Genomic DNA, 15,188 nt, shown 5'->3' on the forward strand with positions numbered 1-15,188 from the left:
ATTCCTTCAATTACCTCAGTTTTATCAACAATTTCCCATGGTTTAACCAAGAATACATCTAGTAAGTTATTGAGACGTGTCGGTTCTTGTACTACTTGTGTAAATCCTCCCTCCCAAATTAACTTATTTGCCAGTTTCTGTTCATGGGCTTCACTTGCAGCTCCTTTCCATTCAACTTCAGGCAAATTTAGATCTCCCCCAATTATTACCATATCATTATTATTGTTTTTACGAGTATAATCTATTATTTTTTCAAAGATTTCCATGTCTCTTTCCTCTCTTCCAGGCCTGTATGTTCCTATAATTCCCACCTCCTTCATATTATCACAAACTAATTTTATCCCTAATATTTCATCCCTTTCATCGGTAAACCATTCATGTGAACAGTAAGTTTCCTTCACCAGAATAAACACCCCCCCTCCCTTTTTATCTCCTCGGTCTCTACGATAGACTGTGTAGCCTTCTGGAAATACTTCTCTATTACCCACCCCTTCTTTCAACCACGATTCCACTCCTATCACCACATCAGTCTCATAAGATTCCATCAATGTACCGAATTTTAATTGTTTATTTACTACACTTTGACAGTTTACCAAGAGCAATCTCAGACCCCCTTCCTCCCTCAAAACTTGACTGTTGCAATTGGGTAACTTGAAATTCCTTACTGTCCTGAGTTTCTTTTTCTAGTTGACTGAGCCAGCTTGAAGTACAGCTGGCTCTTTCTACTAGTTTTCCTGGTCAGTATTCTAACTCAAGAGAGTTGCCTGTTTTACAGTACATATCTTAAGATTAATAAAATCTAGAACAATATTTGCTATCTTACGTTTACCTGAATTGTTTAGATGGAGGCCATGTTTTGTATAACTGTATCTCTCAAAACTGCTGCATTCAATAACCTGAGTATTCCGAAAATGTTTACAAATTTTAACAATATCTGTATTGACCTTGTCCACTTCAATGTTCACACACGAGTCTCTACTCAAATCATGCCTGTGGGGCACGTTCACTACAAAAACGTTAGTGTGGGTCAGCTTCCCTAGTGTGTGTTTAAGTTGTGATCTTACATTCTTGGTGTCGTCGCGAGCTACGTCGTTCGTCCCACCGATGATAAGCACTGCATCGCCGCTCCCGAAGTTCCTAGTTGCTGCTTCCACGTTTTCCACAACACTGCTGATAGAAGCTCCTGGATATATTTCTCCGGTTGCTGCTATATTCTCGTCGTTAATCACTCCCGCAATTCCCCTTCCTTGGCTATCACCAAACACAGCTACCTTCGCTGATTTAGGCCTAACTGGGTCTTGAATCTGAATTCTAGGCCTAAATTTTAAACTCTGCACGGCAACGGATCGCGATGATTTGGTTTCACGCGCGCGATCACTTTCTTCCAGGATTAAATTATTTAGGGCAGAAAACCTATTTCTAATGTTTATTTCCGGAAATTCAGTTGTAGATTTCTTCTTAGCCGGCCATCCACGAACTACTTGACACCACGTGCTCGAGTTTGTTACTTGTACCGGTATATCACTCGAAGAATGGTCAGTCCCAAATTCTAGCGATCGCAGTCTTTCTTTTAATTCTTGATTTTCAACTTTAAGAGTCTCATTGTCCTTTTTTAGAATGTTTATAATTTCTAATGCACTTTTATATTCCTCATTGACTGTTTTCGGTGCTTCGTCAACGCCGTCCCCAACAACAACATTCCGAACACACTGCTCACAAATCCAGTCAACATTTTCATTAGTTTTTACGTCTCTAGGGCAATTTCCGCACTTATAATGCCACCATCGATCACATGAATCACACAACATTCCATTTTTCACTAATTTTCGACATTTTCCGCACTTTTCGTCACATTTTACGGTTAATTTACTCGGAGAATAAAACACTACGTCGTCATTACCGGGTGCCATTTTGAAAAAAAACAACTTTATGACAGTAGTCTCCCACCATCTACCCTATGAAATGCCTTAGATAGGTCAATCGCAATAGAGTCCATTTGAACTTGTGAATATATGTTTATCACCCTCTCCTTTATACACAGGGGCTACTATAGCAACTCTCTATTCATTTAGCATAGCTCCTTCATGCAAACAGTAATAGGACAAGTACTTCAGATATGGCACTACATCCCAACCCACTGCATTTAGTATATTCCTAGAAATCCTATCAATTCCAGCTGCTTTTGTAGTTTGATGGTGAAATGCTCCACCTCCTTGCTGAAATTATGCATACTCTCTCGTTAAAAATGTGCTCATATGAAGCACCTGCGGCTGGATTTTGTGGGCCAAATTAATTAAATTTCTAAAGGTAAACTTACAATTGATGAAGAGATCACAATTACTTTCGAGTGGTTGTATAAACAAACAAAAAACAAAGGTAGAGAGAACGACTGCTGGTAGGAATACATGGGAACAATAACAGTAAAGTATTTGTAATTAAGAGGCAAAATGTCAAGTGTGAACTCACTGACAGAAGCAGTGTATATGGAACAGCCTCAGTGGTAGGTCATGTAAGGCGAATGGATAAGGACAGGTCTGTTATCTAGTACATTAACAGATTCAGTCATGGAGTGTAAGAAAAGCAGATGGAGACCTAAGACGCTATGTCTTGGACTCTGATTTGCAATGATTTCTGCGTAAATATCACTTGTAATAAATAAAGCTAGTGTTAGTTGCAAATATAGATCAGTTATTATCTGTAATGGTGGCAAAGTTAGGGGTCTGGGCCTTTTCTTACACTTAACCACAGTAAAAAAAAAAGTAACAATATATAGATTAATAATTGCAGTCATGAAAACATTAACTTGAAACTAATCCTAATACATAATTATAAGTAAAATTAAATCTGACCCTTTACAATAACTTTTTTTTACAACCTATTTTACGTGGCATCGACACAGATAAGTCTTTTGACAATAATGGGATAGGAGTGGGAAGGAAGCGGCCATGGCCTTAATTATGGTACAGACCCAGCATTCGCATGGTGTGAAAATGGAAAACCACAGAAAATCATCCTCAGGGTTGCCGCCAGTGGAGTTTGAACCCACTATTTCCCAAATGTAAGCTAACAGGTGCACGCCCCATATCACATGGTCTACAATAACGCTAAAACTAACCCAACACTAATAGGTAATTTTAATACATATAAATAAAATAACATTTTATCATTACAATAACTCAAAAATTAATTCTAATACATAATTATATTCTACGTCCAACAATAATTGACCATTCACTCAAAACATCCACACCTCAGCCATTCATAAGTCAGTTTGATAAATCAAGCAAGTACCTTCAGCAATCCACTGTAAATTTATTAAGAGAAGTCACGTCCCTAATATTAGGAGGGAGGGAATTCCATAACCTAGCACCAAAGATTGCAAAAGAGTGGTTGTAGATAGTAGTACGGTGTAAAAGTATAGAAAGAGATGAACCAGATCATATATTCTTTTTCGTTAACAGTTTAATGCTGCACTAACACATCAAAGATTTTCAGCAACATAAGGATGGGAAAGGGCTAGGACTGGAAAGGTAGCAGCCATGACCTTAACTGAGGCCCCAGCATTTTGCCTGGTGTGAATATAGGAAACCATGGAAAACCCATCTTTGGGGCTCCCGGGTTTCGAACCCATCATATCCCGAATGCAAGCACACAGCTATATGCCGGAACATGTACTGTGGCGATGTGATGAGAACAATTTAAAGCATGAAGAAAGGTAATTTGGTTTATCTGAACTGAGTAACCCGGGGAGAAGGGATAAAGAGTGCAGTTTACGATGGTTTTGCACTCAAAGCCATGATAGTTTCCTATAATAAGGTTTCTGCAACTATATAAATGTACATTAAAAACAGACCTATGCAGCTATTTTTTAAAGTCATGTCTAGATTCTTATTACTACCTTGAGTTACGCCCAGTAACACAGTGTCACAATAGTCAAGGACAGGTAAGATGAGGGAGCGAAGAAGAAGTATTTTAAGGCATATCGAGAAAATAGTTGAATAGCATTTCAATGGGTAGCGAGAGGGATTTGAGAATTTTATTATACTGTAGGTGCTGGTTACATGTTCAGTCCAATTAAACGTTTCATTCATAACACCTAAGTTTGTCACCGACATGCAATAGAGAATGACGTCGGTGTTTATCAAAACAGGAGGCATATAGGAAGTAGCATAGTTCATTCACAGATATTTGGTGTGTGTACATATCGTACTTCTCCTAAACCAAGACAACGGTTTTTCCTCAGAATCTCACGTAAAATATCAAGGGCCGTCTTTCATTTGCCACCTAACAGTAATGAACACCACTGGTAGCTACCACAGTAGCCGTGCGGTTAGGTTCGCGCAGCTGTGAGCTTGCATCTGGGAAATAGTGGGACCGAGCCCCACTGTCGGCAGCCCCAAAGGTGGTTTTCCGTGGTTTCCCATTTTCCCACCAAGCAAATGCTGGGGCTGTACCTTAATTAAGGCCATGGCTGCTTCCTATCCCATCGTCGCCATAAGATCTATCTGTGTCGGTGCGACATAAAGTAAAATCTTTTTAAAAAAATAATTAAAAATTAAAAAAAGCTACCATGGTAACCACGCTGTTTCTTTTCACCCCCGCGCACGCACACACAAAACTCGTTGACAATCAATGTCCACCTCCTTATTATACATCGTTAGCCGTTGCAACCGGTTGTACAGTGCCTCTGAAACGTCAATGGATCTCGGGAAATAGTGAAGAGAGAATGACATTCTATTAGCCTCTACAAAAACGTTTCACAAATCCACAGAATGGCATTGAAACATGCGAGCCCTCGAATTCTTAGAAAGCCCACGGCTACTCAATGGCAGAGTTATATCACGTCTACTGTACCCGACGCTTAGTAAAATTAAGTTTTATAGACAGTAGGAATATTTTTATGATGGATCGTCGTATTGTAAAAATACGTGGAACAGGTATTGTTGGCAAATTTTCAACTTGTTCTTGTCGATATTATGATGCCGATTTTAAGTTAATGGTCATTAAACACGTGGAAATGAATAATTGTGCAGCCGCAAGAAAACACAGCATAGGCCTAACTGAAGCCAATATTCGGCATTAGTGTCAAGACAAAGATAGCTTAAAAAATGCGTACTGTACAAAAAAAAGCATTCAGTGGCCCATAACAAGGACGCTTTAAAGAAGTTGAAGATGAAATTGTGAGGTATGTGCGTGAAAAACGCAAGGACAGAATGGCCATATCATGGCGCAATAAACTCGTTCGTTGATCTTCAACGACTGTGTCTTTATTAGGTCTGTACATCGCTAGTCGCTGAAGTCAGCCAAACCCGGCAAGTGAGATGTGCGTGTTGCGGCAGCAGGTTGTACCCAACGCTGTGTAAAAGTAATGATGATGATGATGATGTTGATGTTTGTTGTTTAACCTTTTCCGGTCCAACGTCAAGGTGACCTCGAAATCATGGTTTATTGTAACTGGTCCAACATCGAGGTCACCTCGACATTATGTTTCATTCTATTTAAGAAGTTATTTATTGAAGTTCTTTGACCTGATTGAGGTCGATCGATATCCCTGATGTTGCAGGTTATAAATTTCATTTTTTGCCCGTATTGAAGATCTACTTGTGATAGAAATTCTTATAATTTTGCTAAATACCACCTATTCTATACAATAATAATGTAATAAAAACTTTTACATATTTATTAAGTTGTTGATATGGTACATGTTTCGCTCCTTTTTCGTGAGCATCATCAGCCAATTATCATTTACTTAAGGTTATATAAGATCATGAATCTATTCTATTGGATTAAATTATGTTTGTAAAATGATTGACATATCTTATATTATTTTACAAGTCATATAACAATAAAAGTATGTCTTTAAGTTAAAACATATTTGTCTAAAATCTATGTAAGTCTAACATTTTATTGACGAAACTCATCTGGTGAACATCCTTTAAAATTATTTTAAAAAACAAGTCAAGCAACATTGAATCAATACAATTAGCCAGATCTCAAAAGGTTTTTTTAAATAATTTTAAAGGATGTTCACCAGATGAGTTTAGTCAAAATGTTAGAGTTATAGATTTTTTATTTTTTTTGCTAGTTGCTTTACGTCGCACCAACACAGATATGTCTTATGGCGACGATGGGACAGGAGAGGGCTAGGACTGGGAAGGAAGCGTCCGTGGCCTTAATTAAGGTACAGCCCCAGCATTTGCCTGGTGGGAAATTGGGAAACCACGGAAAACCATATTCAGGGCTGCCGACAGTGGGGTTCGAACCCACTATCTCCCAAATACTGGATACTGGCCGCACTTAAGCAACTGCAGCTATCGAGCTCGGTACATGGATTTTAGACAAATATGTTTTAACTTAAAGACATAATTTTATTGTTATATGACTTGTAAAATATTATAAGATTTGTCAGTCAGGTTTACAAACATAATGTAATCCAAAAGAATAAATTCATGATCTTATATAACCTTAAGTAAATGATAATTGGCTGATGATGCTCACGAAAAAGGAGCAAAACATGTACCATATCAAGAACTTAATAAATATGTAAGTTTTTATTACGTTATTATTGTACTTAATAGGTGGTATTTAACAAAATTATAAGAATTTGTATCCCTGACGTTACTAGAGCAAATTTTTGTGCACAAAGGAAGCCGTTCTTTTATCTCCACGGAAATAATACGAGATATATGTAGCCGCGTATCGTCATGGTTATCCGCAGCCTGTCAGCTGTTTTGTTTACATTGAGTAGGGTGCACATGTGTTGTACTAGGCGTGTTTATCTGTGAATGCGAATTGTCTCCAAGTTGAATTTGCGATATAAAAGCGGCAAATATGAATGAAGGATAAATACGTATGAACGTTTATTTAGACAGCAGTGATGATGATTATTTATTTGAATTAGACGAATGGTTTAGAGAACTGTCAAGTGAAGATGAAGGTGTAGCAAACTCCAGCATTGCAAGTGAAACTTCAGTGACTGGGCCTGAGTGTAAAAAAAGCACAGAATGATCCCAGACCATTATATGCCATTTCTTAAGTTTCAGAAGAGGAAGTTCCAGTGCCTGCTACAAAAGCAAGAAGACGCACGAAGGTAATGGGCTGGGGTGGAGGAGGGGATATGGCATATGGCAATGATGACGCTTCTCAGGTCAGTGTTGATATTTGAGTAACAGTGATTCTTTTGCACATACAAATGGGAATGCAAACGACAATAGTGTTTACCAGAATGTAACATGTCATGATAGTGAGCCTCCTAGACTAAGTTATTCATCAGAGGCCTATTCCACAAAAGTATGGTCTTGTACATTACAAGTAAATTCTCTAGTAACTTGTACAAATACCAGAGTTTCTGTTCCACAAAAGAATTTTCTACAGTTGTACTTTACTACTCCATACTTACAAATTACCAGTGAATTTTTATGGGTGTGTTCCACGAAAGTACTAGTACTTGTAACTTACTAGTCAATTGGGAAGAATTCTCTACCAGTGAAAGGACATTAATACATAAATGTACTAGTGCTATTTAAATATGCTTATTTCAGATACATTTTGATATGTGGTCTAGCAGTAGACATAGTGATGAAAATAAACCATCTGTACAGGGAAAGAATAAACTTCCAGTTTAACACTGTATTTTAATACAATGAACGTTTTAGCTGAAGCACAGTACAAGTGGAAGAACTTTTGATAGATAATGGCCATAGGTTAAAACATCCTACGAACAGAAATAAATCTCTCTCTGCTAAACAACGGTTACTAACATCACTACCGTACCATTACGTTACATTAGCGGCCGTAAATGCCAGGGAAACAGTGGACAAATATGGCGCACAATAGCTTCAGGTGCAAATACGCAGAGTAGAGATCTAATAAATCGATATCGGCCGGCCGCAAGGAAAAAGAATCTCAAGAATTAAATAATGATGGACTGAAAAAATTTGAAAGAGAACAATTCTTGTCTACCTTGAGAAGAAAGAGTTACAAGTTGAAGGGAAGCAGTACGGCTTACAGAAAGATTTAAAAAGGATCAACGCATCGTTAAATACGAAAGTATTCATATACAAGCAGCAGAGAAGACTATATCTGCAAGAACATAAGGCAGAAAAGGAGTAGATTTGAAGGAAATATTCGTTACCGTAACACCTGAACTTAGAAACGAAAGGAAACTTCAGCCGAGTTATACATTGCCAAAATTAGTACCATAGCGGCATAATTTATTGTTTCCAGGAGGGAGACAATATCTGTTTAAGCGAAAGATATAGCAGGAAGTAGGCCGAATTAGAGAAATTTATAAATTTAAAGAAAAGAATATTCTCGTCCAATACGAGTTTCCGAAGACAAATATTACGTATTGAATAGCCTACTATTCACCAGTACACTATGAATTCTACTATGTATTTGTTCTTTTATGATTGCATGATAACTGGTGACAAGATGGACTCAGCTTAAACAGAGGGAAATGTTCGCTCAAGACTGAATAGCTCAAGCCAAGACCCCAGCCGGAGCCGCAGATGACGTAATCTTTGGATCGCAGGAGCCGCCTACTCCAAGATGCCGTAGTCCAGCAGAGATCCAGCGGCAAAATCCCGTTACGAGATAAGTATTATGAGTTGCATCGTAATGAATTTCAAATCAATTGATGAAAAATATTTATAGGTGTACATGAGTGCTAGATGTAAGAGATGAAGTGCCAATGAAAGGATATATGAATATAAATGCCAATTATTAGCCGATGAAATGTGCCAATTTTATGCTATATAACTACAGTGCGAATGTGATAATTTTAAGTTAATGGAGACTAGATCTGATTGAGCATTTGTGCATGTTTTGTGCCAATCAATACGTGTAGACCGTGAAGCGTTTAACCAGTTGTAATAGTAGAAAATATAAGCGAGATATTAGACGTAACCTAAAACTTCAGGTCAATATGTGTACCAATCATGGCCAGTACGATAATAGCATTGTAAGGAAGTGTTTGAAATATTACGAAGTTGCAGTGTATTAGAGAATAATCAGGTTATTAAGTATTGCTACCGTAACACAGAGGTTATTTTAGTGGAATTGAATGATGATATTTTTAAATATGGAGGTATATATATATATGAAGGAAATGGAATGTTAATGTGGCATATTGTAATCAGAGGGAGGAGATATGTTTCTGTTCGTTGTCTAAGAACGGGATAGATGATCGAATTGCGAATTCCTGTGTTACATATTATATTTACATTTGGATTAGCGCTGCAAGTGAAGGATTTAGGCCATGTTGAGTTGAATGTATGTCTCGAATCAAGCATAATGTGTCTCGTTGTAACTTTCAGCGGAAGATATGGAGAGGTTACGTGTTTGTTACACGTTACGTAATATATATATTTAGGAATAAAGTGGAGTCTCGCACATTTACGTATTTGAAGGTCAGCACGTTAACGCTTATATGAAGTACGGTTTACTTTATCAAAACCATGGCACAGCGAAGAAATATTTGAAAATATGTAAATATATTGGCACATGACTAGGACTGCATGGCACGATTTTCGCAGGTTAGACTGACGTACCATCAAATCTATGGCACTCTGTACTAAAATTATTTGGTTTATTTTGTACATATGGTGATGTACTGATTTAATTTATTCATTTGGGTTATGATAGGAATATTAATATCGGCATGGGTGTTTTGAACCCATATTTAAACATGGAAATGCTTATCTCGTAACGTGGTGAGTCACAAACAAGAATCCAAACATGTATCCAAGTAAATTTGGTCAAACAGACCGAAAAGCAAAATGAAACTTAAATGATGCCCCAAAGAAAATCCCAAACAACATTAAATGAAAGATATTCCACTCCTCCTTGGTTTAATAAAGTTATGGTCCCTATTTTTCCCCTTGTATCAATTTAAATATGGAAGATATGGTATATTTTGATACTTAACAAAAATGTAAGCAAATAGGTTGAAGACTTAAATATCTTTCAAATATGTTTATCTTGGAAACCAAGCATTTTGAAAATGTAATTTGTAATTTCACGATTTTCCATTTCTTTATTGCCAATGAATGCATATTATTCAATTTTATTATACATTAGCATGCTAATAGATTAGATATAGATTTGATTTCGCATTTCTATTCCTTAAGTAACGTGTAGTATATAGTAGTATGATAATATACGGATCTATTGAGTTAGTTTACGCTAAATATTAGGTGATGATTAGATAATTCTTTAACATAAGGATACGGTATGACTGTTTCAACGGACGGATACTCTTCAACGGAATCCGCGATTTATTTAAAGCATATGGGAACAACGATGCAAATTTTACCCTGAGAAGCAATTATGCACCATGTTGTTGGAGCTCATGTTCATAAATTATATTCCAATTTAGAGTCTAGGTATGACTTTCGACCCAATACTTAAAATTATGTGGCCGGAGCAATATTTAAACATGTGTATATTCAGTTAATGCTCTAACGCGGCGTAATAGTGGGAGTTTCTGCGGGAACATTAATAAACTAACAGGTGCACTACATTGGCTAGGAAATGGTGGTCATTCTGTGGTAGCTGCAATAAATGATATAAAATTTCCTCAAATTGTTCGTTGGCCTGAAAATACTGAACAAACATGTTCGTAAAAGGACATTCCTGGAATCATTAATGAGCAGAATATCTCTTCCATACGTCCAACTTTTCCCCTCAAAAGCTCCATGAGCTTTTCCCAAGTCAAATATTTCCATCCAATCATTTATTTTGACTTGTTTTTTCAGACTCTCGCTGAATGCACCAAAACAAACATCTTTCCTTCTTTCTATTTCCTTCAAAATGAATAACTTCGGTTCTCTTGACATCATTTTAACAATTCATGCAGAGTTTGCAATTATGTTTGGCGGCCGAATATCGTTATTAGCGGCAAATGATTCCTAATGACAGACCAAGGTAGCCTATATCACCTATCGTGGAACATATGCAAGGATCACGGAAGAACATAATGGGTAAGAATAACGGAGTAATTTTCTATCATCAAAGAAATAAACTGAAAAATAAAATCGTAGCATTAAGAAATTCACAGGAATATTAGTTCTTTGAATCTTAGCTGCATAAGTTACCTTAAAATACAATATTACGATAAATGCGGCAAGTATAATCTAATTTAACGAATGAAATACGAGGATAAACAACTGATTCATGCTATGACGTATGTTTATTGATATGTCGTCACTTGTAAAACTTGTAACTATTCACTGGTAATATACAAGAGACTTTTAATCTTTTGTGGAACAGAAATGTACAACTCCATACATTACAAGAACCCGCACTAGTAACTTGTAATGTACAAAACCATACTTTTGTGGAATAGGCCCCAGGTCAGGAAACTAGAGGACCGTAGGTTCCTCCTAGCTGCATCACTCCACTTCAGTTTTTATGTTATTTTTCTCTCCTGCACTGATGACTTTTGTGTAAACCTGTAAGTAAGTCACTAGACTCATGTTTATGTAATATAAGAATCATAATAATATTACAATTATAGTTACTAATAAAAGTTCTGAGTTTAATCTGACTGGGTAGAAATGTGCGAAATTAATTTGGACCAGACCGTTGTAACATGTGACAGAAAATTGGACTGCAAAGGGTTAAAGGGGCCTAACATCTAGGTCATTGGGCCCTCTGAATAAAAGTAACAGTTTTACAGACAGCGGGACTATTTTCCTGATAGATTGTTGTATTGTATACACGTGGAACAGGTATAGCCAGCAAATTTTCAATGGGTTCTCATCAATATTATGATATATTAAACCCACAGAAATAGAGTATAACTGTGGAGCTGCAAAAAAAAAGAAAACCTGCATAACTAAAGCCATGTTTGGCATTAGCATGAAGACAAAGAGAGTCTAAAAATACGTATTGTACAAGAAAGTCATTCATTTTGATGTAGAACAAGCACTGACTTGCTGGAAGAAGCGGGCAGGCCGTGTAACAAAGGAGTGGGTAGATGTTTACTTCTTTGCCTGAGGTCCTGTGAACTTAAAGACATCATATATGACAAGAAGATCATAACCATAAATTTTGTTATTATATGTAATTTAATGTTATAATTATTCCTGCAACATTGACTGTCTGTTATACATATGTTTTAGTTATCAAATAATCTGTTAAATTTTATTTGGCTGAAGATGGCCACTAAGTAGCTGAAACTAGTCCCAAGACTGATGTAATATCACTTACTTGATATACTGTACTGAAAAGGTGGACCTTCTTGTCAATTTATTTTTTATAAGTGGCTTTACATCGCACTGACACAGATAGGTCTTATGGCGACTAAGGGATACGAACGGGCCAGGAGTGGGAAGGGGGTGGCCATCGCCGCAATTAAGGTACAGCCCCAGCATTTGCCTGGTATGAAAATGGGAAACCATGGAAAACCATCTTCAGGGCTGCCGACAGTATTCGAACACACCCAGTGTAATTAACACACGATTTTTTTTTTTTCCCTAAAATAGAGAGAATTGGCAAACCTCTGTCTTTCCTTTTCCATAGTGGTAGCTAGGGCAAAAGAACTGTTCTCTGTTGATTAACAGCATTCATCTGAAACAAAAAAATATAAGATATTCAGTATACTGAACACTACATTCTAACAACATTAAGAAGAGTAACATCTTTAGGAAGTTGTAAGTACATTAATGAAATGGATGGGAAGGATACAGTAATGATACAGTAATTCAGAATACGTTAGGGTTCTAATAATTAATTTTTGAGAAAACCGGGTTTGTAACATTTTTAAAAACAGGACATTTCATAAATTAAAAACAGGACAGGTTAAAAATACAAAAATTAAAACAATCAGCCACATTATCATAAATAACAATTACAATAATGTTTAAGATTCAATATAATATTTATCCAATATATGAACTTGCTCAAGAAACTTTGTTTCTTCTGATATTTGGGCATGGAACCCAGAACAAGACAAATCCTTAAAATGGTTCTTAACAAGCTTTCACTGTCTCAAAGTAAAGTCTCCTTTTCTCATCTGTCCACAATAATTTATTAATGAAAAGACATGTTGAACAACTGCACTAGATCCTGGTAGAGCCAAACAAAAATTTACCAGGCATTTCAGAATCATATATCGTTTTGTAAAACAGGCAAACATTTCACATAATTTGTCAATGACACTTCCATTCTTCAGTTTGCTACAAACCTCAAATTTACTTTCACAATAATTATTAATTAGACAAGGCTTAAATCATTCACCTTTGTTGTTCATAGTTTACATGAATCATCCATTGAAAGGTATAAAGTGACAGGGAGGGATTAACGAGTTGAGTGCCATAACAAAATTCCTGGGATTGCCATCTAGTGCCGTGAGCTTATAGCGTGAGTTACTCCCTGGTGCCAAAACGTTCACAGGCTTAACCAATCAAGTAATCGCAGAAACAAGGATGTATTTATGATATATTAGGTTAACTTCTTATCTGTAATTCAAATAGTGCGACTTCGAACAGGCAAGTTTTAAAGAGTGTAAGAGTAAACTCCACCTTTACAATTCTTTAAAAAATCTTTATTTCTTTTTAGGAAAGGGAAATGTTTCTTCTGTATCTGAGAGACCTCCAAAATTTCTAATTATACATAAATCCATCAAATGCACAATTAAAACATATATTTAAATAGGCCTACTTATATTTAAAATGTATTTTGAAAGACATCTTCAGCCTAAAGACAAAAATTTGGTAAGATTCATGGTGTTCCTAACAAACTGCTACAACAAATAACACACCCGAAATTTCTAGAGTTATACATAACTCCGTTAAATGCACAATTAGAACATATTGGTGCCTTTGCTGGTGGGACCTAGTGTTTACAGTGCACTATGTCTTCTGGTATGGGCTAGAGCAATTTTGTTACTTTCATTGATGTCTCAGCTTTATCCTTGGCTTTGACAAAATGAAAGTGACTGAGGTATGAGTGATACTAGTAATGCCATTCCTTCTGCAGCCAGTCCCTGCTATGAATGGTGTGAAAATATTGCTCATAGGGTCGGTTGGTGCATGCATTTCAGTGGGCTTGGCAGACTGATATGTAATAGCAACTTCTGGCTCAGTGAGGAAAGCAACGGGAAACTACCTCACTCCTCATTTCCCTAGTACGCCTCTTCAGTGATGCCTAGGCCATCTATGACAGCTGATGGCAGAGCTGTTGAGGATCCCACCAGCGGAATCGCTGACGGACTGAACATACATACACACTTAAACAGTCCAACTTACGTAAAAAAAAGGTATCGGTAGTTAAAATGGCATGTCTTCAGAGACAATATAACGTTAAAATACAAGGGTTTCTTAACAGACCCTGTGAATGTCCAATAAAAAATGTTGAGTGATGGTCCAACACATGGCTGAGTGAATGTCCTGATGTTCTAATATTTCAGTTAAAATGGATATTAAATTCAGGTGGAACTTCCTCAAGATGCAGGTTGAGTTGCTAGATAGGATGATAATGATGTTTGTTGTTCAAAGGGGCCTAACTGCTAGGTCATCGGCCATTAATGGTACAAGATGAAACGAAAAGACAAGATAATTAAAATTTTAAAATATATCCACTGACTAGAATTTAAAACAAATGATGATGAAAAATGAAATTAAAATAATCAGTGGATCTAATTTACAATGCCTTATTTTCTGACAGAACTACATAAAATATAGATCACAATGGAATAGGGCATTGCCTTGAAGTACAGATATATATATCATTCAAGTTAGAAGTTAAAATAACACGATCAAATACACAAACTAAAATAGAATCAATGGGAAGCATACTTAACAAAAATACACTAATAGAAAATACACTTTTACACATGATAAAAAAGGGCCACTATCCCTCATAAAACGGATGAGGAGGTCTGATGACTGCTAGTCATCTCGTAGGATGAGGGAAATTTGTTGGATAGCTTTATGACTCTGAGTATTATGGAGAAAATTTAGAATAAGAAGTCTAAAACCGGACGAGTTGGCTGTGCGGTTAGGGGTGCACAGCTGTGAGCTTGCATCCGGGAGATAGCGAGTTCGAACCCCACTGTCAGCAGCCCTGTAGATGTTTCCCATTTTCACACCAGGCAAATGCTGGGGCTGTATATTAATTAAGGCCACGGCCCCTTCCTTCCCAATCCTAGCCCCTTCCTATCTCATCATCGCTGTAAGACCCCA

The 15,188-nt window shown here is 36.8% G+C and overlaps 1 protein-coding gene across 4 annotated transcripts in view; it reads right to left on the reverse strand.

Moving 5' to 3' along the window:
• LOC136863855 (uncharacterized) overlaps positions 1–15,188 on the reverse strand; it is a 311,541-nt gene that overhangs the window by 259,756 nt on the left and 36,597 nt on the right. For all 4 annotated transcript variants that reach the window (XM_067140201.2, XM_067140198.2, XM_067140199.2 and 1 more), the window contains one exon: positions 12,504–12,573. In XM_067140201.2, the coding sequence (XP_066996302.1) occupies positions 12,504–12,523 (20 nt within the window). In that variant the 5' untranslated portion in view covers positions 12,524–12,573. The remainder of the gene's footprint in view (positions 1–12,503; positions 12,574–15,188) is intronic.

The sequence above is a fragment of the Anabrus simplex genome, chromosome 2 (genome assembly GCF_040414725.1).
Source record: "Anabrus simplex isolate iqAnaSimp1 chromosome 2, ASM4041472v1, whole genome shotgun sequence".
In the NCBI taxonomy this organism is placed as follows: Eukaryota; Metazoa; Arthropoda; class Insecta; order Orthoptera; family Tettigoniidae; genus Anabrus; species Anabrus simplex.